This window comes from Gadus macrocephalus, chromosome 3 (genome assembly GCF_031168955.1).
Source record: "Gadus macrocephalus chromosome 3, ASM3116895v1".
In the NCBI taxonomy this organism is placed as follows: Eukaryota; Metazoa; Chordata; class Actinopteri; order Gadiformes; family Gadidae; genus Gadus; species Gadus macrocephalus.
This window is the reverse complement of record NC_082384.1, coordinates 12,886,444-12,913,506: the sequence shown is the minus strand read 5'-3', so window position 1 is coordinate 12,913,506 and position 27,063 is coordinate 12,886,444. Positions and strand designations below refer to the sequence as shown.

At 43.1% G+C, this 27,063-nt stretch overlaps 1 protein-coding gene across 2 annotated transcripts in view; it reads left to right on the top strand.

Moving 5' to 3' along the window:
- The first annotated feature begins 932 nt into the window (after window positions 1–932).
- The window catches only part of pkn1a (protein kinase N1a), a 41,777-nt gene continuing 15,646 nt past the window's right edge, over window positions 933–27,063 (top strand). The window contains exons 1-3 of one of the 2 annotated variants that reach the window (XM_060046205.1): window positions 933–1,800; window positions 21,507–21,701; window positions 26,746–26,851. In XM_060046205.1, coding sequence (XP_059902188.1) covers window positions 1,780–1,800; window positions 21,507–21,701; window positions 26,746–26,851 — 322 coding nt within the window. In that variant the 5' untranslated portion in view covers window positions 933–1,779. Of the gene's footprint in view, window positions 1,801–19,931; window positions 20,255–21,506; window positions 21,702–26,745; window positions 26,852–27,063 lie in introns of those variants that run through there. The other variant, XM_060046204.1, reaches the window with a different exon arrangement.

Below are 27,063 nucleotides of genomic sequence, written 5' to 3'. Positions count from 1 at the left end.
GCAGAGTCATCCTGGAGTAGAGCTCGTAATGAAGGTTGTCGATGTTGTGGTGAATTTGAAGTCATTTTGTCTAGTTCTTCGTTATTTGATTTTTTTTCTTCTTTTTGTTGAAAACCTGTTCAAAAACCCAACGCGTGATATAGAATTATTTAGCTAGTTTGCATTTGTGCTACTGTTGACCTTCTTAACCTCCTGTTAATCTTTAGAGATGACTTTCGAAACGGCTGGCTTCGTTTATAATGAGTAATCTTGTAAAAACGTCCATCCCGAAAATCTTGTGTGTATCTTAAGCGTTGAATCAATGTTAGTGTAAATAATATTTTAGCTAGCCTTACCTCAGGGAAACTTCTTACTACTTGCTAATGTATGTGGGTTTCCCGTCCACTTTCCGAGTTCTCGGCTACCTATACATTAGTGTAGACATATTATATAATCGTCTGAATTTCTAATCTAATTTTTTATAGATGTCGGATTAGACCTATTTCAATTTTATCCTAAACTGATTTGAGTTTTGCTGATTGGCCCACATAGGCTTCACACAATAAAGGTCGGTTCATCAACTTGATGAACAAGACATGATGAGCATCGTATGGACAATGTTTTAATATGCTAGTATTAGTATATAACCCTTCTGTAGTATTAGTAAAATCAATCACCTCTTATCTAGGTTAGAGGTTATGATACTTGCAAATTTGGCCTACAATCCTCCATATTTTATAGAGAGATGAAGTCAGAGAATTAAATGTATTATTATTATTATTATTATTATTATAACTTACCAATGAAATGTATAACTTTACACGTTTTTAAGTGTAACCGGTGTAAAGTGAGCTCCTAATTAGTAACCGTCACTCTGTCACGTGACCCGTTTGGGCGCGTCCCCACTGACTGTTCCAATATTTCCCGACTGGCGGGAGCGAGCGGCTGGTCTCTGAGGACTGTTGTCGGCGTCCACTCACGTCAGCTGCAGCGCTCGTGTGCTCCTAAAACGCGGTCCCTGTAGCCTCCAACCTCTGAACTACAAAAAGAAGAACGACGTTTTCTCTTTTACGTTCTGGACTGCATGGTTGTTCAGCTATACCTTTCGGAGATCCTTTGTCTTCTTGATATTTGACTGTCCATTGTCTCTGGCGGAAAAAGGCATCAACAAAATTGACAGCAGGCTCCCTCTACCCTGGGAGACACTGACTGAGACGTGTTCACCGATACTGTGGAAGAAGGGAGGCTTTAGAGTTGATCGAGTCATTGAACGTCCACGGTGGATGCGTGCTGGTTCAGCCTGGACTTGGCCGAAGACAACGGGGAGTCTTGTTCATGGATGGATTTTCTTTGACTCGTGCTAGCTGAGGGCTGTTGGATCCACAATCTGGATATTAAACAATGTCTCTGATGCGGAGTTTTTTTTTCAGTACCCAATCCTCTACGGAGATATTTTATTAAAACTCTCCAGTCGCCGGTTCGTAGGCTACTTATTGAGTGTTGTATGCTGCACGTTGTCCTTCATTAGATCCCAGGCGGTCCAGCTCTTAGGGTAGTGGCTCGTCTAACAATGCGGATTAACCCCCTTGGACCATTGTGTCAATAAAACTATGTGCACATAGAACACTTCCGAAACGCCTGCTATAACAATTTGACGTAAATCTTCTTGTTGGTTTTAAAAGTCCTGACAGTCGAGCCGAACAAGGAGACGATATAGTGCCGTGAGACGGTCTAACAAGTCTGTAGTTCGTCAGACAGAAGCTAAAACCCCCACCGGTGTCCGACCAGCGCTGAGCAAAGATGGCAAACGACTCCATACAAGTAAGTTAAAATGACTACAACACGGCTATTGTGCTTCTTGTGGGTTCACCATGTTTGCATGTTTATCTCACTACCTATTGACTATTCATTCAGTAGAATAGCTGGGTCCATGTCAAGGCCCGGACATGAAAAAGGATAGTTTGTTACATGCTAAATAATGTATTATTGGCCACTTGTGGCAGGGTCTGGAGCCTATCTGGACTCGCCCTGGCTGGTAGACACGCTGTGTGACCTCGGTGTGCGGATATTATCGTGTGGTTTAGTTTCCAGTTAAGCTGTTGTGTTGGTAGTGATGCGTTCAATGCGTCTAGGATCAGTGCTTTGGCACAAAGGCATAATAGTGGTGGCTTGTTTCAGAGGACTGATACACCTGCTACATCAACTTTTACACCTGTAGTGTGGAGGAAGCAATGTTGAATGAGCCTACCAAATGTAAAGCATTCAACACTAATTCATTTAAAATATAACTGGCTTTTTCTAGCTGGTTTTCATGGCAACGTTTAAATGTATATAATTCAACTGGTGTACAGGTTTACACCAGTTGAGTTGGTAGGCCTGTATGCCTTCCTAGTAATGTTGACAGTACCGCTAAAGGGGTGTTTTCCTTTTCCATACCACAGTACATCTCACGCAATTCAGTGTAGGATTATTTCCAGGCCTAGTCCCAAACTCTGGTTCGAATGATCTCTGGTAGTCCGAGAGTAGAATTTATCAGAACATGTGAATCATTTTTCATTTCCAGTAGGTCTACTTTAAGTTGACCGAGGATTGTCCTGTCATTGTCGACCAGAACTACAGTATACAACCATTGAGATCGGCTAAAAACAACCATAGGCCTATGTTTGAACTGTTGCTTTAAAAAGGGTTGCACACCAACTTCTCTGAAGTTCGAGGATATTTAAAAGAATAGGGAAAATTACAATAGTATGGTCCTGCCGTTTTCTTATGCTTGGTTGTATTGCATCAGGGAGTAATGAACCCGTGAAACAAGGCAACGCACTGTCGCATTATGTGGCTGTAAAAAAAGCGGTATGTCATCCAACTGCCTTTAAAGGCATCTGCACAGTGCGGGTTTCCCACTTCAACCAGGCCTAATTCTAGCTTTGGTGCCTTGATGTCCCTGGGCTAGTGTTCAGTTTCTCAACATATGTAGCTAACCTTCAGCCCAGCTAGACTGTTCCATCATCCCTCTCTTGGGAAAAAATAGCCCCCTGCCAGATGCTCATAATCGTAGCTAGGGTTAGCTGTGTTACTTCCTCAGCCATTTTGGCCACAGACCTTAAAATTGAAGGCTTTATTTCTGGATAATTTGATAAGGTCTTAACAAGTGGCCTGCGTCCTCTACCCAATTCCGGCAAAGTGAGTAGGTAGACTGTGGGCTGCTAAAAATCAATTTCCATCAAACATTTTCAACCGTAAGCTTTATATTTCTACAACAACTTCCTCTACAATTCTCAGACCCTGCTATTTGCCAGGGAAGTTATTTGCAGGCTGAATAGGCCTGTACAAACTGAAGCACACCAGGAAATGGAGACAGGGAAAGTGAAGAGCTGCAAAGCACTACTGACATTTCATCCTCCCCACACAGGGGTGTGCTTCTGTTGTGCCCTGGCCCAGCCCACAGCAGGCAAGTGCAAACCACCGTGAAAGTCAAACAAAGAGCCAGATAGTTGGGGCCATCATCAGCCTCTTGGACTCCCCCCACCTCTCTCTGATCAAGAAGGCAGAAATAAGCCCTCAGTAAGCTGGCTTGAATGGTCACTGTTGCATGGTTTCCTGGGCCACCAGGTTTTTAAAGGATTGACCCATGTTCACCATTTCATGTGATTCGGTTGACCATATGACCTATGCAGTCACATCATTCCTGCCAGAGATGAATTGTTGTTTTACCCTTGTCTTTAATATATTTCTGACATAAGCTGTTGAATGGAGGAAGAGTATATGCTGCCATCTCCCAAGCCTCTCACTTTTGTTGTAAACACAGGAAGAACGATGCAGGGAAAGAAAGGGAGTAACTGTTACTGTTGTATTTTCAGAAATTTATGGAAAGAGGGTTGCTTGTAAAGCATGTTAAGCATACAAATAAATGTCTGGCTCATTTTAAAATAAACATGCATGTGAATGAGGTAACTCTGCATGCAGAATACCCAATTGTCCAAATCACTCCATTTAAAAAAAAAACAAACACACACACACACACACACACACACGGTTACTCCCATAAAGACAAGTATGACGTTAAGGGAGAGTTATGCACATATCTCCTGACTTTCTCTCAGCAGAGCGCCCTTTGGCCATGGAAGACTAGCAGCAGCCACTCTAATGCATGGTTGATTAAAGAAGGCTAATGTTTTGGTTCCCAAATAGGCCTACTATTCATCATTGGGCCATACACTTTGTGTTCAACGTGAACCGTGCATGTTTCCATTTGTCTGTCTACTCGTAAGGCCGTTGGTGGGAGATTGAGGCAGTTCAGGAAGACTGATGTAGTTAAGCACTAAATCAGTCCTCTGTGGAAATTAACGAAAAACAATTAAGTGAAAACGACAAATTAACAATAAGATGGACTCCTCATAATAAGGGTCAATGTAATTAAATTAGTCGCTATTGGCTGATTGGTTTGTGTTTCAGGTGGCTTGTTATCTTTAGTTTCTCTTTCAAACTGTGTTTTTTCATATGTTCTGTATCATCTAATGATGCATCATATTATTTTGGTCTCTGCCTTCACACATGGGTTGAATAATGAAGGGCTCTATAGTTGGATTTTATTTGCTGGTTCTTTTGAGAGAAAGCCCTGTGGCTTTTTCATGCCTATACCAGCATACATGTACAACTTTTTTGATGGTATTCAACATGAGATTACTGCTGGCTTTCTGTAAAGAAGTATTTGTATGCATAGGCTAAAAGCAGCTTCTAGCCCTCCCTGGGCGATGATTGGTCCCGCTGTCAACGGGTTTAGTGTATTTGTAGTGGGAGTGGAACTCTATTCACCCCACAATACCATAGGATAGTAGTTGAGTACTTATTAGAGTTAGAAGTTGGTGTGAATCTTGCTGAGTAACTGTAGTTGCACTGTGCAGCCAACCTCTTGATCATTGATCCTGTTGAAGGCCTATAGTTCTAGGGGCCTGTTTGCTGGGTGTTCTGTGTCCGCGTTAGAGAGACCATCTGTGTGGGTCTCGGCAGAGCTCCAGCAGAGGGTTGGAGAGGAAGGGGTGGGGGAAGGGGCTCTAAAGGTCGTTATACTGATGATTATGCTATTTGCCTGACGCGGGACAGTAGCTTTTATTGTCTTGTACGAGCAGGCCTGATCCTATTCAGTCCGCCAGAGTGTGTTCATTTCCCCCAGTGTCATGGCTGCTGTGGTCAGAGAGACCACGCCCTCATGGTCTATTTTGACCCTGATGTACCAATTGACACAGCCAAGACATCCAATTCATGAACTAAACAGCCTTGTCCAAATTTGCAGCAAAAACATTGCTTACAGTTATCATTGTAAGGGGATTATTTTTTTGTTGTGATGTTGTTGCTATGGTGATGGTGTTTTGTGAGGTAATGATTTAGTTAGTTACTTTATTCCCTATTGAGTTACTGGTATAGTGGTTCTGCTGTAGTTGGTACCAAGGTGGTGCTATTCTGGTACGTTTGGGATTGCTATGGGGATGTTGTTGCTGCTCTTGTACAGGTGCTGTTGCTATAGTCACGTTGATGCTACTCTGGTACCGGTGGTGCTACACTGGCATAGATGATGTTACTGTGTTGTCATAGCATCCTTGTAGAGTGAATAGAGGACGTAACCTGAACATGATACTAGAAGGGCTGTCTGTGTAGTATGTCTGGATTGTGTTTGCCTGTGCTGTAAGTCTGTTCTGCGTTCCAGTCACAGTGTATCTGTCCAGCAAAGCTCTTCAATTGTGCTATTCCAGCTTTACATTGGTTTACACTCCCAGCAGCTTCATCAAACCACAGTTCAGGGAGGGTTGGCGTTCCCTGCTGGGAATTTTACTTTGTTTCCTCAGTGTGCAAACATCCCATCATTCTTATGATCTCATAGCGACACGCCCCTGTGGGGGGGGGGGGGAGGGACAGAGAGGGGAGGGACAGAGAGGGGAGAGGGAGAGTTATGAAATTACCTATCCTTTATCACATGCCCTGATGACATACATGGCAAGTTTATGAACCCATTTAACTTGCTTTTTATTTACACAAACTTGAAAAACTTGAATCCAAAACGACAACTTTATCACATTTTCCTCGTGAGCGTCAGTTTTTTGCAATGCATTACTTGAAATCTTAAAAAAATAAAGAATTTAGCAATATTTCCTCATGACTTTATGAGAGTTGGTGCAGAACCGGTTCTTAGAAGTTGGTCACCAACGGTTACCAGTCCCCCTTAAATTGGTCCACAACAGGCTTTTTCCAGTCGGTTACCAACAGTTACCATTCTCTCTTGCCCCCCCCCCCCCCCCACGTCTTTCAGGGAGTGCCTGAAGCAGGGGGCCTCCCCTCTGAGCACGCCCTGTGAATGTTGGTACCATCACAGCCGTGTTGTTTACCAAAAGCACGCCTGTATTTAACAACAAACAAGAGGTTTCAGGCACAGCACCTTGGCCCCTGTGTCGCCGCCACACTAGCCCTGCTCTCCGTCGCACTCTCAACCTTTGACCCCGGCTCATCAGGGCAGTGCCCGGCGGGCCCCAGGGCAACAACATCTAATCCCAGCTTCACGACTCTGCACTGCTGTGCTATTTTAAACAGCCACTTAGCTTGTGGGCTAACTAACAAGATTGTTATTGAGAGGAAAGGCTTAACCTGCATCACGGCAAATTGCTAACAGAGCTCTGATAGTGCCAAGTGTTTGAAGAAGATTTAGACTTGACAGGATGTAGCACTTTCTAAAGGAAATCCGTTTCTACGTTAAAAGTGCAGTTATATGTACAGTACAATTATATCTTAAAGTACAATCATAAATTAACCGTGTACGTTTTTTTCGTATAGTAAATGGAGTGGTTCTTCTGCTTTGAATTCAAGCTTTCCGAAATCTGTGTGTTTGTCAGTTACAAGGACGAAGTGATTGTCCTTCAACATGGCCGCTTTTTGCTGTAGAGAAAACATGTAATTTCGCCTTTAAAGATCATGAGAAAACAAAAACAGTAGAGGCCTGATGACTATATCTAGAGTCCTACCTAAATGTAGTCTGCTCTGGCATCAGCCTAGAAATGTGTAGTTGTTTTTTACCACAATACACGGCTCTGAACAGAGCTCTGTGGCTCCCTCCTCACCCTAGGTGGTGTGCTAGTAAAGAGCCTATTTACATAGCCGGTCAGGACCCCTAATGGGCCCCCCAAGACACACCTCTCCCCCTGGGGCCCTCGAGTGACTCGCACACCCACAACATACGGGAGGAAATGTGCTCAAATGTATTTTAAAAGAGGGGGGTTAGCATTACATTAGAGTTGTAGCAGTCATCGGGGCTATTGGCTGCCTACCTCAATCCGTGTGGAACAGTCATAGCATGTAGTAATGAGCATGCCGTGCCGTTATCCACAAGCAGAACTTGGTGCAGAACCTGTAATGATGTCTAATGGTTCTCGCTTGGAGATGACTAAAAGCTTCCATTTTCCCGATGAAGCCGCTGCTTGCAGCCACAGTTTTTGGTTTGTTTTTGATTCATATTTTTAATCCCATGGGAAGGGGGTTACGAATATGATCTAAAATCTGTCATGAAATGAGGGAAGATATACAGACTTTACTTATTCATGCATCTTCCTCCATAATAATGCATCAAGATGTTATTTGCAACCTTTTATTAGATGTGTAGGGTAGAGTGCATAGGTATATATCTGAGGACTTTAATCAACGTTTGAACCCATCTGGTTATCGTTTTAACAGTTTTTCCATAGCTTTTTCCATGTTAACGTTCCCCCCCACCTGTGCAACTAGTGCCAGCAGCCCACCACCACCAGTGAACACGTTCTCACGGGTGGGAGCGGGGTCTGCTATTGATTACCCACACCACCATGACACGACTCTAGCCGCTCTGGAGACTGATCCCCGTGCCGTCAATATGTTTCTATCATGCTCAAAGCAGGCCAGCCAGATAATGCCCTCCATGGCATTATCCCACATCGATCTCACCCACGGGCGACGATGAGGGGATTGCTGATAATGGCGGCGCCGCAGCCATGTCACTTTCAGCATGGTGCCGTTGACAAACCAGGTTCTGTTTGGCCCCCTCCGACCGTCTTCAACACTGAGCTACAGTTCGGGGTCTGTGGGTAAAATGATCCACCGTTTAGTCCTTCTGTTATCCTTCCCTCCCCCCCCTCCAACCAAACCGTTCTCACCCTAACCCTCCCTCCAAGCCAGCGGACACAACAGCTGTCGTCCCCCTCCTCCCTCCCTCCCTCCCTCCGCCTGGTGGCTGTGTTTCGCTCCATGCTATGACTGCCCTTTATGTTTTGTGTGCCTGTTGCTGAACGCATCTACCGGTATCTATCTTCTGGTCGATATTTGCAGAGTACGAGCGTTTGTATCGTGATGAAAATGCACGCTCCGCAGAGAAGGATTGATGATGAAGCTGTTTTCGAAGCATGTTGTGTGCAGCACAACCTTCCTCAGCCCAATAAGTCATTCAAGTGCTGCACTCTTGTGCAATTAGAATTGCATTAAGTGCATTTATTGCATTTGTTTATGCTGTCATGCTCTGCATTTTCAAATAACTTTTTCATTTTCTTGTTGACAATCTAACTGCGTTGGTAAGTTTTTTAGGTTAAAGTCAATAAGTCTGTGTTAGGTAAAATACATAGGCCAATGTGCTTTACGTGTATCCCTTTAGAAGCCATTATTGGGCCCTGTTGTTAAATACAAAGAAAAGTTATAATGGAGGGTAAATGTTTTGGGTGTGTGTATAAATATTGTATTGGCAAGTCAAATGCTGGAGGCAAATATTTAAACAATGTTTTGCCTGAAGATTAGTGTGTGTGTGTGTGTGTGTGTGTGTGTGTGTGTGTGTGTGTGTGTGTGTGTGTGTGTGTGTGTGTGTGTGTGTGTGTGTGTGTGTGTGTGTGTGTGTGTGTGTGTGTGTGTGTGTGTGTGTGTGTGTGTTGCGTCATATCCTGATAGTGTTTCTCCTGGTATCTTTAAATAGACCCAAGACTTATTAAAGGCCCAATACAAACAATCACTCTGGTTAGAAAGGGCAGGAGATTAAGTTAGCCAGCATTTAACACAAAGACAACCCAGCAGCTCTTCCTGGAAAATCACAAGCATGTATAGCCCACAGACACGCTTAACGAGGACACCCTTTCCTCACATAAAGATACCCCACACAGCCTCCTACGTCGTTTTACCTGCGAGCCAGTGCTCAAAGCAGGCTGCGGCAGGTGTCTGGTTTATTCATCGACACGTGGACCGTCACTGAGTCAGCATTTTTTCAGCCGGTGTCCCAATAAAGGTGTGCCTGCCGCCACCGTTACTGCCTAAAGGCAACGCTCCGTCTGTGGGACTGGCAACCTGTTCCCGGGAGAGCTCTTCCATGGCCAGGCTGCCGAGGTGTGGGCCTGATGTAGGGCACAACCATGGGGGTCGACTGGCTAACCTGCATGCGAGGATGCCATGGAAACAGCTGCAACAGGAGGAGCTTCTGCTTTTCATTGAGGGATTTGTAGCCCTAGGCCATATACTCAATGGGGTCATTTACATTATGATAATGATTTCTATGATTATGATCAATGATCTTCTAATAATGACTTACTGTTGATGAACTTGGTACTCTGTGCAGTCAAGGATGGTACATCAGTGGTTCAGGAATAGATTAAATTAATTTGTCATTTTAATGTAATATTGCACAGCTCTCTACCTTCCAAACTTTTTTTGTAAGCTCTTAATGCAAGGTTTCCCGAGAAGGCAATGAAGTAGCAAGCAATTGTTTTTTATTCAGGCTGTCATTAGAAAATGTATTAAGAGGCTTTCATTTGTTATCACTCAAATTCTCTATAGCCTGCATTAAGCCGCTGTTATTCAATCAATTCCTACCGCTTTCCATTACCCGAAACACCAAGCGGCATAATGTGATCAAAAAGACACACACACACACACACACACACACACACACACACACACACACACACACACACACACACGTCTAGTACTTTATTTACCAGGAAGCCAATCCTCTCTCTCCCCCATGTGACTAGGACAAGTGCAGATCTCCTTACCCAGCATCAGGCTATGTAAATCTGGAATACAGACACTTGGCCTAAATACACAGAGCTTAGATTTGTATTATCGTTTTTTAACATCCTAAAAGGTCAGCATAGCCATATTGCACCGGATTAAGATATTTCAAGCTACTCTTCTTTTTATTTATCAGGCGGGCCTTTCCAGCGCTCCACAGTGCAGTCGGGTGGTCTACCAAGATATTCTATAATATTGTCGACAACATGCAAGCCAAGAAGCGGTTTCAAATAGTTGTCCATGTTGAATTCTTTAAATTGAAATCAGTCAGGTCGATGACACATCCTCGTTGGAACGCTATGGGGTTAAAGTGAGTCCCCTCTGTCGTCTATACGTTGTTCTAGTAGTTTGTTTGGCAGTTGAAATTATCCTTCAAATGGCCCCACCAACCCATCCAGCCCCTGCATGACTATTGACTGTAAAACCTCCAACACATTAACACACTTTTATAATAAGAACCGAAACACACACTTGCACACAAACAAACACACTCATTGTCCCACGTGTTTTGAGTCCTGTGATATTAGTCCGTTGCTACTGACTCACCATGGATTCACACGATCCCTGCATGACGACGCAAGCCTGTGGTGGCTTTCACAACACATGTGAAAATACGATTATGTGTGGGTTGCGTCACTTTGCTTCAGATGGATCTAGGACCGTCATCTTTGCTTGATCAGGTTGACTAATAGTGTGTTATAGTGTTACCATAAGCTAATACACAATTTCATCATTTACCACTTTATAAGCCTTATTATCCAATAGTCACTTGGAAACAATGAATACATTATGACGTTTGTGGACCACTGGCGTCAATTTGCTGCAAATTAGCATAAAACATCCAATCTGTTTTGTCCCCTGCTTTGGGGCATTCAGATAGATTCCAAATTATCGTTATTGAAATATTTTGTGAATTGATATGTTTTTTTATCAATTAATAGCCCACTCTTTTTATTTTTTTTGGTTGCTGTGGAGATGTGACTAGAGATGGTTCCCATTATAAGATTGTTAATTTTACACAACACTAACCCAAGGCATCACGCACATACACACACACACGCACAAACACACGGTTACTCCCATAAAGACTAGCACGACGTAACATCAGTTTTCATCGCCCGTTCAGCCCGCTTGATGGGAGACATTTAACGCGTTCAAATAGGCCTATATGTTTCAGCTGCAACAGAAAGACGCGCACAAGGGAATAAGTGAAGCCAAGTGAACTGCTTGCAGCACAAGGGTCTTGTGATGCTTAAGGCTTTCCATTATTGCCACCAATGGATGAGTTAAACAAAGGCGTTCTCTGTTGGGACGGTTGAATACCAGACCGGATGTTCCACTTGGCACCATCATAAGTTGATTCCAAAAACAAACAGGTCCTGTATAAATCCTGCGGACTCGACGCATGTTACAAACTGCACTACTTGTGCCTTTGCAACAGTTTTATCCACACTTGTGAATATTCGTTAATCTAAATTTTTTCCTTAACTCTCATTCATCATGGCCGTGAGATACGCCAAAACACGTTGTTTCGACGCTGGCTGTTGTGGTGCTGGTGAGATGTTGATGAATAACACTTGGAACATCTTCACACAAACTCCTCATGGAGCTCAATTCCCCGAGTGTTACCATTGCATATGAACAAATTGACATGTCCCCCCCCCCAACATGTTTAGTGACCTAAACCTTGGTAAATAACAGTTAACTTGGACCTTTCAACTTGTGTTCCCAGGATGCTGTGCAGAGTTCTGTACCTGACATAACTGTGAACTGCAAAAATTGAAAGCTCTGATTTAATGTGGAGCATTCCTCTGATATCTCTGCAGTACACTATTTCTTTTTCTTTTTTTTCAATGAATACAACACCTCCCATTCGATCCTCTGCACATGGTGCTTTCAGTCAAACACGGAACTCCCTCAAGTGCTTGACTTCTTCTCCACCAGTCTGAACACTGAGACTTTCCAGTTATTAGTCATTGTTATGGAGGGTTCCCTGTGAGTCCTCTGTGAGAAAACGTAATCCAATACAAGGCAACATTTATCATGAAAACGTGTATCAATGAAAAACATTGTTGAATGAACACAGTTCAGCTCCACATCTTGTACATTAGTTATGCTAGTACAGGAAATGCCCAAGACAGGAGTTTTCCATTTAAGGACTGAAGGAACGTTGGAAAATCCGGTTTATCTGGTTGATATTCTACAGTTGAAAGCCAAAAGTGATTGGATTAGACTTGATGCAGACGAGGAACTCTCTAGGCTCTTCTGTCTTTTCTTTTCTCTCCCTTTCCCTTCTCCTTCCATATCTCCTCACAACTTAGGCATCTCAGGAATGCCTGCAGATGATTCTGAACATGAGTCAGACTTGTGTGTGTGTATGTTGGAGACATGGGGTGGACCTGCACTCTCTGCTGAACATGACGGTTTACACTGGAGTCCTCCTGTGTTACTGATCTGAGTCCTCACACTGCAATCAGTTCAAGCCACTGTAAACCTTGGACCTACCTGGGATCAGTGAGCATAAGCACTACAGACCTATTCTTAGCAGCCTTCTTCAAAGACGTGGCTGGCGTCAGCCGACATTAACAATGAAACTACCGAAAGGGAAAATTGGCTGCTCAGGCTCATAAAGTACCTTCTGTTAATCAAACAGCAGATGGATATTAACACAATAGTTAAGGAGATAAACGGAAGCACATTCAAACAAATGAAGAATTATTTATTTATTGTAAAGCACACCGTCTCACATTTAATTGGGATATAATCCATTTTACATAACATATTTTCTTAATGCATAAGGTAGTGCACCTGCTTCAGGGGCCTGGTTAGCTTCCTTTTTGGCACATTACTCTTTACTAAAGAAAGGTATGAGCAGTGTTCAGCAAGCCCGGTGCATTCAATGAAGCACACGTTATACCGTACTTGACACATAATCCTTAGGGGTCCATCTATTGTCTTACAAAGGTCTTACTCACTACGTCTAGGGTTATGTAGTGGGGCCGCAACAAATATATTGTGTATGCCAAGCTAGTTGTAGAGGGGGAGAACTAAACACACAGACCAACAGAACTGACTTATTTATTTTAGAGGAGATCCCTCAATACAAAAAGGGAATCATCCATCATTTTTTATTATTAGTTTACTTTAATGGATTCAAACATGTTCACTCCTATCAGCAAAACAATTCAACAATGGTATGAGGGCAATATACCCTGTCCTCTTGTACATTATTGATTCATTCTATAATTCTTAGCCCCGGACATTCTACATGCAGTCCCTGCTCCCTGTCTATTTCCTGTTGGGTGGCTGCTGTTCCTGCTAAGATACAGACGCAATCCATTATTTCCCCAAAATACTTTCAGGTTTATATTCCTTAAAATGTGTTATATTTGAAACTGTTGCAGTGCATGTCCTTGTTAACAGGAGGAAAAAGGGAGAGCTCACTTGGAAGACGTTTAGAGAGTGATGTAATGTGGAGCCAATTATGCACTTGGAAATCACTGTCAAGACGCAAGCTTTAATTACCTAAGATTAAGACAACCTTTCATAAAATGGTTAGCCTTAATCACTGCCTTGAACTTCAGCAAGCTAATATTCAAATTAGCCCCGCCAATCAGCCAATCATGTAACACATCCTGATCCAAAACAAGATACATGCACTCAAAACATATTTCCCACGACAGCCACCAACTCTAACTTGCTAGCTAACTAATCAAACTGCCCAAAGAGTTAGCAACGTTCGCCAGTGATATGGGTATTCCCACAGGATCTCACTATGAATATTCGCAACGTTAATAACTAAACCGTTTGAAGTCACCACTTACACTTGTTCCACTACTCCCTTATGAATAAGTGCAAAGGTCATGTCACCTGTGTCCACCACCAGCGTGGTTGCCTGTCGGAGCATGGCACAAGATAATTTAATCAAAAAAAGTTATATTGTCAATTTAGTGTGTTTTTGCGTGCCTTGACACATTTCATTTCATCCAAAGGCAGTCTATGAAGCTCCATTCTGCTGTAGCCTGTATTTAGCCCATATAGGGCGACTCTAAAAGGGCTGCAATAGCAATCATACCATATCACGCACGCGAGGACAGACCCGGTTGAATCACACAGTGGCTGACAATGTCCCTACCATTGATGAACTATAGCCTCCCACCGACCAGATCACTAAACACATGCATGTATATTCAATTAACTCACAGAACCCTCGGGAATGTATGTTTAGGCATGTTTATGTATCGTGTAACTCATTGTTGTTCTCTGTGCAGGCATGTTTTTCATATCCACAATCCTCACCAGCACCCTTAACTTTTGCAGCCAAGTCTGCTGGATCTACTACCAAAGACAATTGGCAGACATGTATTATTTCTTAGCAGCTGTAAACAGGTAGATGCCTCTCAACCTTGTGATCCCTTCTCTATTCCACTCCATTCTAAAAGTCCACTTTAAAAATCGGTATCACTTTCTACAATTTAATACATTAGCTCACACTCTGCCCACCAAGAATGGGCCCGTCGCCATGGGTTACCGCCCTTGGGCTAATTGACAGGTGGTCGGGCTTCTCGCAGACTCTTTAAAGAGCAGGGAACAGACGTGATTGGCAGCTGTCGGGCCCACACAGTGACGACGAGGCATGTGTTGGTAGTGACAGGCATTGAACGACAGACTGCCTGGGGGTGGGGGGCCTGCTGTGCCAGGCAGGGGGGCCACAGACGAACCACAGGTTGTCTCCTCGTCTTCACCAGAGGCCGGGCCGCACTGAGTGACGGATCCAGCCTGGTTGGCGGGCTCGGATTGTGTTATCTGGCCCCAGCGGTTCTGGGAAAGGTTGTCGTCGCGGGGTGTCGTATAGAAGAGCTCTGATGGCCCAGAGGTGAAACTTGGGTACTTTGACGTGAAGGGAGTGTGAGGCTTGATGTACGTGGTGAGAGAGCCGCAGAGCCTAAGGGAATTGGTATTTTGGGGAGGTTTTCTGGACTCTGAAACTGGATAAATTGCCGGATCCATCAATTTTGTTACCTCCCTCATGTTTTCGTCTCGTCTTTCTCGCTGTCCTATGTTCTTCTGCCTCGTCCTCTGTGCTCCTCCGCTCTACCTGTTCAGACAAACTACGTCTGGTTTATTAGTGGCAGGCAAACAGTCCGCGGAGCCCAGCCCGCCTCTCCTCTGTTGACATTCCCACCCCAGAATGTTTGTTCGTTGATCATGTCTCTCCCTGATCATCCAAATCCCCCCTCCCCCAATTTATATTTCTATCTGTATTATTTTTTAGGATTGGTTAATCCTTCCATCAAAGATTACCTTTTTAGTTGTAATTTATAACATTGAAATAGTAAAGTTTGAAATCAACGACATCTGAATTCATTTGTTTTGAACTCACCTCTTAGAAATCCATATACAGTCGTATCTTTTCAAAAACGCGTTAAAAAATTCACTAATTCAGATAATGTTGCAGATAATCTAAATACGATACTCATCATAGCTGTTATGTTGTATTAGGCCCGTATTTGAGGTCAATAGGATAAACTTCCATTTCTTCTACTATTTTGTCCCGCAGTAATGTCAAACACACTGTCAAGAACAATGGAAATAAATCTCAGAATAACCTGTTAAGCTCCAACACCAAAATCCAAACCCCACTGCAAAACAACAGTTTTTAGCTGTGTTTATTTTACCCGCAGGGGTTAGGATTCTGCTGCCGTTTCACCATCACATGAAGAACCCTCCTCCTCCTCCTCTTCCAGAGGCCTGCTTTGTATTTGATTGTCGGCGGTGTCAGAACCGACTGTCCGTGTGTGTGTGAGTGGACGCTGTGCAGATCTTCCAGCTGCTCTCTGGTCTGCTGCATCCACTCATTATAATAATTACAAAATGAGAATGGGGGTTGGTTTCTGTATAGTTAGATTACAAATATAGTAGGGCTGCATGATATGGATAAAGTATTTATTATAATCATTTCATTTCATCAGAGCTGTGCCATAGCACGCAGTGAGGCCAGCAATGGCGAACTCTTAATGTTAGGATTTTATGTCAACTAGGGCCCGACCGATATTGATTTTTGAGTGCCGATGCCGATTATTTTCAGAGAAAAATTACGATTACGATTTAATCGGCCGATTAAAAACAAAACAAAAGAAAGCATATAAAACATAGTTTTTGACACCTTAAATATACTTTCAACAATTTTGACGAATATGTCAATTGAATGCAGAACCTTTGAGTGTTTTAGAATACATTTACAGTCAAAAATGGGTGTAATGTAAAATGTAAAATAAATAACTAACTCCCAATGTGCTGCGCTCGTGAGCAGTGACTTACACGTGCGTGCTGAGCAGTATGGTCTCACCGTTAGAGTCTACAGTATAACAAATGAACATGGCCTGGGACCTAAAGAAAAACAGGCACAACATGCTCAAACAACGCGTCTTGTGTACATTGGTGAGGTGAGCGCGCAGCTGCCTGAGCGAGCGTGCTTCATGTTGTATGGTAAAATTCAATCTCCTTTTTTACTCCAGCTAAAGTTGTTAGTTAGCAAGGCGAGTAGGAGCGCAATCTGCAGGATACTAAGCACAATAACATTTAAAAAAAATAAATAAATAATAATAATCGGTTGTAATCTGCGTATTTTTGGCAGATGTTGATTATTTTCAAAAAGGCTATAATCGGCCGATTAAATCGGCAGGCCGATGAATCGGTCGGGCCCTAATGTCAACCCTGTATTTCGTTGTACAATAACAGTTAGGTGCAAGGAGATGAAGAGGGAAGGAAGGCAAGGAACAAGAAAATAACATAGGGCCAGTGCGGAGGGGTCCTAAAGGAGGGAGGTCAGCCTCGACTCCAGTGATTTGGGGGCGGGTGTAAGGTCACTCTGCCCTGTTGGTGACCATCAACAGAATCCTGTTTATTTTTTATTTTTTCCTCTTTCCTGTATGGATTTTAAACTTGATTTAATGTTATTCCTCTTTTTTATATTTTTTCAGTCCGTTTGTCTCCCTTGAGTCCTGTCCGTCTCTCTCGTACACACACACGCACGCGTTCGGCCTTGAGTTGGCAGTCCTCTCATTATTATTGGCAGACAATCTTACTTTAGCGCTGCAGTTCATAATCTTGGTTCATTGCTCTCGTGCATCGATGATTTATTGTGTAAATATTTATCATGCCATTTCCTTAGTGTGCATATTTAGTTGACTTTGAGTTGGGGAAACTGATCGGCAGGGCCCTGATGATGCTATCGTTTTGTGTATTGCGATGGAATATTCAGATTTTTTCGAGTTTAAAGCAGCCTTCCCAAAACTTCTTCATGCAAGGTCCCGGTAGGACTCCACAGTCAGCCTTCATAAATAAACTGGAATATGCAGAACTTGAATTGCCAAATAACATTAATGTTAAAAAAAAAAGTGGGTTTTCAATCAGTGATTGTGAATGAGGCGACATGTGATTTTGATTGCAATTCCATGGTCTGATTGGTCGATGAGTATTTGGCGCCCATATCAACATACTTGTAGGGCAGGTTAAAACAATCAATCATTCAATACAGCAATATTTTGGTCAACAAAGTTTAGTCTTTCAGCCGAGTAGCTGCTGCTTTACGTCCCATGGTTTGAGAAATGCTTGGTCGATGTCTACCATAAGTTGAGGTTTTGTTCAACACGTCCATCATGGCTAAAATCTTTCCCAGCCTCAAAATCCTTACACAAACAATTCGTAGACATCATCGGTTAGAATTTCCCTTTCATGCATTTATTGTCTGTCAGTCTTTCATCATTGAAATGCTTTGAATACTTGCATTAATGCAAATGTATAAAAGTATGTTGATGATGAAGTGTGTAGACTGAACTTTACCCCTTGGCCTAGTTTGAGAAGCGGCGAGTGATGTGAAAACAGGAAGTTGGTGGCACAGTTCGGTTAGATTTAATTCTGTGATACGTCGTGTGTGATCATGTGACCGATTTGTAGGAATGTGTGGCTGGCCTGGTATCCTCAGTTGTGCTCAGTCATGCCGGGTCAACACAACACTATTTTGAAAAATGCTGAACTTTCTTTTTCTTTTTTACAGAAGTGGTCAAGCTTAGGCTGTGGTGGCACACCAAGACTATTGCATTGCTCTGGTGTATTTTGAGAGTGTTCTGTCTTGGGGACACTTAAAGATATCCCTCATCTAATATGTCATGAGTTTGATCTTATTGAACTTGGTTTATTTTGATTTCAAATATAATCGAAGGTGTCGCTGGAAATGTGGATTGACTTGCCTTGTCTGTGTCTGTAGCTGCTATCTGCTCTTGTTTTGTGCCTTTATTGGTGGCACAAAACACTTGGTTAAGGCGTGGGCCAATTCTAGTTACACTTATTTTCCAGATGAGAGGCTGAACCCTTGCTTTATTATGTTCTGCGTTAAATAAATAATAGGCCAGAGTACAAGGTTTCGTAGAAAACAATGGCTATGTCTGTGTTGAAGAGGGTTTAGGGAAATGGAAAATGGATCTGCCTTTTGAACTAATTTCCTCTTAAACAGAAACCAGATATGACAAACAGTTGTTAGTTGGTATCCAGTGGTGGAGGTGCATAGCCCTCCAACTAATACAAATAATAGGACTGTTGGAGCCTTCCGAAGGATCAGATTACATCTCTTCTATCGCTTGTTTTACTTATCTTCTGCTGCCAAATGCCTTGTATTACTGGAATAAGGCCTCTGCTTCACTCCCTCGAGTGATTTCAGTCAGTGATTCAGAATCTCCACAACCTGTTTGGCAGCCCTGGGATTCTCCGCGAAATGGGACCTGAATAGCAACAGTTGCTAGAGTGCAACCCTGGTGGTTTGGTTGCCTCGATTTGTCCAAGCAGTGTTGGGCCTGATTCAGCTACTGGGTTGCTGTGCAGAATGCAGACGCACACATTAAACTAGAGAAGAGGTCGGAGCATTGGTGAGGGGAGGAACTGTGTTGCTATCTACATTCTGCTAGGGGTGTCACAATACATATATTCGTATTCGTATTGAACCGACTCGGTATGGACGTCACGGTTCGGTGCATGGATTTACACGGAGAATACACGGTTGAATTAAACAGGCATGCGGACATCTGGAGTGAAGGATTCTCCCGAAAGTGATGGTTAACTATTGAGCCATTTTGATAGATATTGGCCAATGATACGATGAAAGTATGCATGTCCTGTTCCATGGATTCTAATTCATGGTTCATTCGGGTACTTTTCTTGAGGAGTGAGACTCACGTTTTTGTACTTTTGCATACCTTCTCCAAGATGGATAAGGTGTAACCTTGTACACGTAATTCTGAGGAGATCTTATCTCCATTAATCTTTAAGTCATGTCTCAATGACTCTTCATGAACAGGAAGTGATATTTATTTACAAGGGGATACATTTATGTGAAGATGTGCACGTTCAATGCGTTATTTAACAGGGTGCGTTATTTAACAGTGGTACATTTTAAAGAGTGGGCTTTGGCAGGCTGGCAGCCAATGGGGTCCCAGAGGGCAGGTTCCTGGAGGAAGTGAATGGTCGAGCAGAAGGCTGAGGCCCCTCCCACTACTACTCCCTGGCTTCCTTCCAGTACATAGAAAACATATCCTTCCAGATCGGCTTCCTCCCACAGGGATACCCCTGACCCAAATGTATGCATAAACTCCAAAGAAGAGGCGGAATCCTAACACAAATAACTTCCTGCCACAATGACTCTACCTGCAAAGAGCCAGCAGGAGAAAGGACTACAAACAGGTTCAAATCCAGTTTCAGGAGCAGAAGACATTGATTTAAAACATGGGTTAATGTTAAAATATGGATGACAGCTTGATTAATGCATGATTTATGCAACTTCTTTGTTAGTCTTGACTCATGAACGCTCGCTCTCTCACTCTCCATCCATAAAGCTCTCTCGCGCGTTTCTCGCTCGTCTGACAGTGGACCCGTAGAGGAAACAGGAAAGGCCTGAACTGCTTGGTGTTGGGACGGATATCCTCTTCAGAAGGCGTTCCCTCACTTAACTCTGATTCTCTCTCTCTCTCTCTTTCTGTATCTCTGTCTCCCTCTTCACCTCCCCTCCTATGCCACATTTTCCTGTCTGGGTGGATTTCAGTGCACGCATTGCTGGAGTATGTTTCAGGGTTTTTGACGTTTTTTCCTCAGTCTTTTCACTTGGCATCTCAACTTTGGAACTATGTGTTGGCATGGCGATGAGGATAACGAGGGCAGCTCAGAGGTGAACTATTGTACTTGTTTGTGTTTGTTTGTTGAGAGGTTACATTGGGTATGACACGCTGACCTGTCGGATACCCCTGAACGCAGTGCCATCTCGCCTACTGCGCTGCCAATGTGTTGATTTGAGTTTGTGGGGTTGTGTGGCCCAGTCAACTGAAAGTAGGGATGGACAGCAACGGGATATATCGCTAATCACTTTGAATGGTATTGTATCATCATGATAGGGAGAAAAAACACGGCTCATTGTGATACCCAATTGTAGAATCTATCCCTAATGAATCACGACTGGGAGTTGTTCGTGGAATCAGAGGCTTGAGAAAGGAAAACAAGTTATGTGGAGTTAGACTATGGAGAAGTCTGATACCAGACTTCTCCATAAACGTCACTGTAAATACCTTCAGCTAGACGTTGTTCGGTTGTATTTTGACTTCATATCTGAATAGCGTATTGCTCGGTTGGGTGGGTTGGTTGAACGTTGCGCGTCTATTGTAATGAGCCCTGACACTATAGAGGTTTTCAAGGTTATATAAACAACAACCTGAGGGACCCAAAACTTTTTCACTTCCTGGCTGCCCTTCCTGACATCTCTCTCTTGCTCTCTCCTCTCCTCTCCTCCTCTCCCAATGTTTTCCCCCACTTCCTCTGTCGCCCCCACCCCCCCCCCCCCTATTTTGCTCTCTCTTTCCCAGCCTTCTTCCCCCCCCCCCCCCCCCCCCCCCCCCCCCCCTCTTTCTCCACCATCCCTTGAGCCTGGGATGGCAGAGGGCGTGGAAGCACATTTCTTTAGTAGTGGTTGCTGTGTCTAGTCTAAACGTAGCCCATTACTTGAGACTGAACATCCGGCTTTGTCAACCAGGGGAAATGATGCTAGTTGAACTACGAATGGTGGACGATTTGCTGTGGTTATGACATTTTAGGTTTGCATTTGTGCGTCAATGCGATGCAAATCGTCCGTTATAGAACAGAGCGGTGATGACGGGAGATGTGCTCTGTTGGGATTTCTTCGCGTGTGTGAGACGCTCACACTGCGGACCCCTCTCTACCATCTTTCGAGCTGTTAATCATTGAAGTGTTTTCACAGATTTCTCCCATGTCATTAGTTAAAGCTGGATGAAAGTCTAAATCAGTTTCTAAAGACATTTCTAACCCTCTGTTTTAACGGCTTCTGCCTTTCTATACCTTCCCATCTTCTCTCTCTCTCCCTCCCTCTCCCTCACCTCCCTCCCTCACCTCCCCTTGTGTCCGTGATACAGAGTGACCCCGGCGGGCTTTCGGTGCTGGAGCAGCTGGGTCTGGACCAGAGCACAGACTTCTCTGAGTCCAGCATCCAGCAGCGTCTGGACGAGGAGCGGGAGAGGATCCGCAGCGAGATCCGCAAGGAGCTGAAGATCAAGGTGGGGGCGGAGAACCTGCGGAGGGCCACCACGGACAAGAAGAACGCACAGCAAGTGAGCCTGGCCACGAGTTAGACCCCCCCTTGGTGTTGAGGTCCAATGTTGGATGTAACGTGTGTGTGTGTGTGTGTGTGTGTGTGTGTGTGTGTGTGTGTGTGTGTGTGTGTGTGTGTGTGTGTGTGTGTGTGTGTGTGTGTGTGTGTGTGTGTGTGTGTGTGTGTGTGTGGGGAACCATTCGGACCAGGAAACCTTTTGTTATGCATTGACTGTGTCACAATGGCGGACAGCTGCGGCTCCTGATTTGGTGACTAGATGGAGCCAAGTGAAAGGGCTCAATACAAAAACCTTCTATAAGTCCTCTGATCTTGGATACACTTTCCTTGACGGTCATGCTTAATTATTTATTTGAAGTTGCAATATGTAACTTTACCATATGCTGGTAGCTTTACTTAATCTGGACATATTTGTAGTCAATGCTGATCAAGAGGGGTTTCTATAGATAGAGATATATATATATGTATCTGCATTTCACATACAGTTCTTTGCTATTAATTTCCATGATGGCTTTCCCCACGAATATATAAATGGAAACGAATACATTGTTGATAAGACACTTGACTCCAGCACACCCAGAGCATGACCTCTCATTCACCGTCATGCAATATAGATCATTCACTCACTTACTCAGCATTGCTGTTTTTCGACTGCTTAGTAGTAAGGCAGAGCATGGTTCGCACAGTACCCACTCCCTAATTGCTAGACACGGACCTGTGTGCCGTGTTCCCACTGCAGAACAGAGCCATGAACGGGTCTGTGTGAACAGGGACACTGGACACTACCAGAACTTGGTGTTTGCCTTTCACTGCTTTGGCCATTGATATTTGTATTTCCCAAGGCCACTGCGTTCTATTAAAGGACAAATCCGGTGTAAAATGGTTCTGGGATATGTTTAGTATGCTAATAAGTTGGAATGTTCGTTTGGGAGCAAAAAAGCGCATATAGACGCATTCTTAAGTTGGCTGTTTTTAGCCGATTCTACCAAAACGCTATATACTTCAACTTGGAACGATGGAGGCATTTGTTATGGTAAAAACTAAATCGCTATTTTGAACCACTTAAAAGCCCGACACTTCTTTGAAAAAGGGTATAAAAAGGGTCTTAGCATTTAAAAAGAGGCATTGATAACTTTGTAAGTGTACAGATTGCTTATTAAAAAGGACATTTTATACACACAATACCATCAGTAGTTCTCCCGTCGACGCCATCTTGTTTTTAAGATTTGATAAGTAGATTGGCGAAAACAGAGCTTGCGTGTTGCTGACGGATGTCACAATCTCTGTGTTCGTCAATCTACCTATCGAGTCTTAAAAACAAGATGGCATCGACAGGTGATCTACTGTATTGTGTGTATAAAATGTCCTTTTTAATAAACAATCTGTACACTTACAAACTTATCAATGCCTCGTTTTATGTGTTAAGACCCTTATTATATACTACCATAGAAGTGTCGGGCTACTTCTAGCCTTTTAAGTGGTTTAAAATAGCGATTTAGTTTTAACCATAACACATGCCCCTATTGTTCCAAGGTTATAGCGTTTTGTTAGAATCGGCTAAAAACCGCCAACTGAAGAATGCGTCCATATGCGTTTTTTGTGCTCCAAAACGAACGTTCCAACTCGTTATCATACTAAACATATCCCAAATCCATTTTAAACCGGAATTGTCCTTTAAGTCACGCTTACCCTTTCTGTTTGTACAAAAAGTATTGTTACTTAAATCAATTATAATAAAAAGATAAATAGGAATTATTATTTATTTTCATTCTTGATTGTCCCATGGTCACATTTAACAGTTTCTGACAGATTTACAGTTTTTTTTTCGGTTTTGAACTTACTATAGTCATACCTTCCATTAAAGTACGAAAGTATAAAAGGTCCTGAAGCTAAATAAATAGATTATGCCGGGCCGGCCAAGCCACAGGGTGCTTCTGTAAGTCAGTTTATTTCTAGGACGACAATGGCAGCCACCACACCACAGTCTATTTGCAGATGCAAGACAGGCAAGCACACGATCACAGTCACACACGCAGCCACAAAACCACACAGCCAAATGCAGTGTGCCAGTAAAACCTGCAGGATTATCAAAGAGCAGCCATCCGGAACATGGATTGTCTCAGCTGCTGCCGTCTGGCAAGGGACATTGCAGCCTCCCGGACTTGCCCGCTCCCGGGAAGGTTTTATCCATCAGGTTCAGGGACAATGGACACTATGGCCTGTGACACACACACCCACCCACACACTTTCAGAAGTAGCTGTACACGGACCAACTCTCCTCAGCATGCACACATGCACATTTGCACTGCAACATATACTACACATGATTCATATTACTTGTGTATTAAAAGCTATTGCATTATTTATTTATTTTGATTATTGCTGCCCTATTGAGAAGCCAAAACCCATTTTTTCCCCCCTCTTATACCTGTAAAATGGGATGACGCAAGGAATCTTGAATCTTGGTCTTTGTTAGCTAGCTAAAACCAGGCAGATCAAATGCAAAATTAAAGAGTACCCGTGTTTTCCATGTATGACTTTACAGCCATACATGTCGTGCAAGTCTGTCATTCAAGTTTTGTTTGTTTTGCTTGCTGATGACGTCAATGTGGTTGTCTGGTTAATCGCGATTGACAACCTATATCCATCAATGATCTGCACAATCACCATGAGCTCTGCTTCACCCATTCACCCAAGCATGGTGTGGGTTTGCTTTGACCCGTTGCTAAAGCCAGTGTGTGCAATACGGTACGATCACTTAAGAAGAGAGTGGAAACTTACCATAATAAACACTGCTCACATTGAGAGCATTTTGGTTAAGAAAAAATGCTATAAAAATCACCTAACACACCAACAAGATGTAAAGATAAGTGCTCTTACACACCAAAAAGATGTAGAGTTCAGTGCTCTTATACACCAACAAGATGTAAAGGTCAATGTTCTTATTAGAGCCCAATCGATAAAGGATTTTTAAGGCAGATACGATCCAAATATTTGGTGATTGAAAAATCTGATATTCTGATATATTGGCCGAAATTCCAGAAACGCGCAACATAACAGATTTCCCTAACATTGAGTCCTCAATAAAATATAACGTAATGCAGTTTAAAAGATAACCTTTATTTTACGGTTTTATTGTCACAACAGAAAAGAACTGATTCTGAAAGTTCTGATAAATCCAAGTTTTAAAAATATACAACCAAAAAAAGAAAAAAAAATCTGCCATTATAAATGCCGATACCGATAGTTTGGAAAATGCCCAATATCGGACGATAAATCAGTCGAGCTCTAGCTATTATACACCAACATGATGTAAAGATCAGTGCTCTTATTCACCAAAGATCAATGCTCTTATACACCAACATGTAAAGATCAGTTTTCTTAGGGCGCACTGCCACTAGGCCATCTGTACCGTGCCCAAGTACGTTTGCTCCCTAAAGTCTAGATCGTTTCGCTAGTGTGAGCACTCCATCCGTTCTCGAGGACAGTTCAATTCCGTGGCCTCAGTACACTTCGGAGAGGTGTGCTCAGGCCACGGTACAGATGCTGATGAGCCGACATGCGCACACGCACGGAGACGCAACCTTAGCTGCATGACGTATAGTCCATGCAACCCTTCTTTCCCATTAAACAATAATCATGGCGGCAAGCGGTTCACGAGTGGGTTCACGTTGGTGGGTTCACGTTGGTGGGATAGTGAAGTTCAATGTTTGATAAAAAATCAACCGTTCGTCACAGCGCAGGCTTTTCTGGTTCACTGGAGAAGGCGGGGCTGCAAACGGAGTCTAGACCATTTGCATACTCCCGAATGTTTAATTTATTTTATGAATGAAGAAACACCCGCATGCAAGAATAAGTTCACGTCTGAGTGTAGGCTACAAATGCGATTTAACTATTTACAAGTGCAAAAACACCAACATATTCTTAATTTGCTGAACACTTGTTTTTATCCTGAAAAAAGCCTCGTAAGGACAGTTCCTCTGCGTCTCTCTCGTAGATCACACCATCTTTCAACTTTTTAACTCATCTTTTTCATAAGTGGTCTTATACACCATCATGTTCCAGTGTAACCACCGCAGACACAAAGCTTTGAGCTCTGGTGTTTATTGTAATGTAAGACGTCTATTTAGTCTCAATCGCTTGCCACTTGTGATTGAGTAATGTTAAATTGCCCTATTAACCAAAACACTCGTAGCCTTCAGATGAAAACCGTTGAGTAATCGCTGATGTTAAATAAGACCAGGCAGCATGCTAAACATTTTGACTGCTCAATGTTTACCAGTGTTGTAAAAGGAATATTCTTTGAACTGCATGTTTTATATTGGTAGAAAAGGATGTCATGAGGATGAGGTCTATCTTTTATAAATCCACAAAATAAGCCAAGTCTCTCTGATAACATGAAATGACAAGCACACTGTCCGAATGAGATTAATGCCAGCTAGATTATTATAATCCGTCATGTAGGACTGGAGATCTTTATAGTCTTGTCTTTTTAGAGTGCATTTTAGTCCATTTTATTCATGTCTTTAAGGATTTACCTTAATAGTGCATTATTAACAGATTAACCTCTTCAAATAAATGTAACATGAGAATAATCTGGTTTCATGAAGGGTAGTTTGGATTGCATGACATGAGTTATTATGGCTAGCATGCTAACAAAAACATATACAGTTATTCAGGGTTCTTCTAGATCGTATATGCTTTAGTAGTCTAACGAGCTACTCCTCATCCTGGCAGGCAGGAAGTTTATCGGACATCAAAGCGGGGTTATGTAACATAGCTTATAAACCCCAAAATATGCTTCCTGGCATCAGAGGCTTTTAAGACATTTAGTTGGATTTCATACAAATGAGCTTGAAATCTTCCAGTCCCTTCTTATGCAGATGGAATTCGACAGATGCTTTTCACTCATGTTTCTCGCCATGTTCTACACATCCCATCATCCCTTGGTTTCCGTAGAGACAAACACCCATGCAACACGATGTCCCTATTAAGAACTCTCATAAGGGATACTGACCACGGATCGCCTGGTCTGCCCTGTACAGGTGGACAGTCAGCTGAGGAGCTCCAACCGTCGGCTGGAGGACCTCCACGCTCAGTTGCAGGAGCTGGATGCTCACATCGTGGTGAAGGGAGGAGATGAGAGTAAAGGTACGTCTGGACCACCAGGAAACGTACTGCAGTATTTCCATTCCGATGCACAAATCATCCCATTCTGACTTGATTTTCTGACGGTCTTCTGGCCATACCAGCCATACCTGCTTGCGGTCTGATGTCATGAGTGGTCCTATCTGATTCTAGATCATCTTGATTGCGTTCCAATCTCCTCTCACTGTGCACCAATTCCTACGCACATCAGCCCT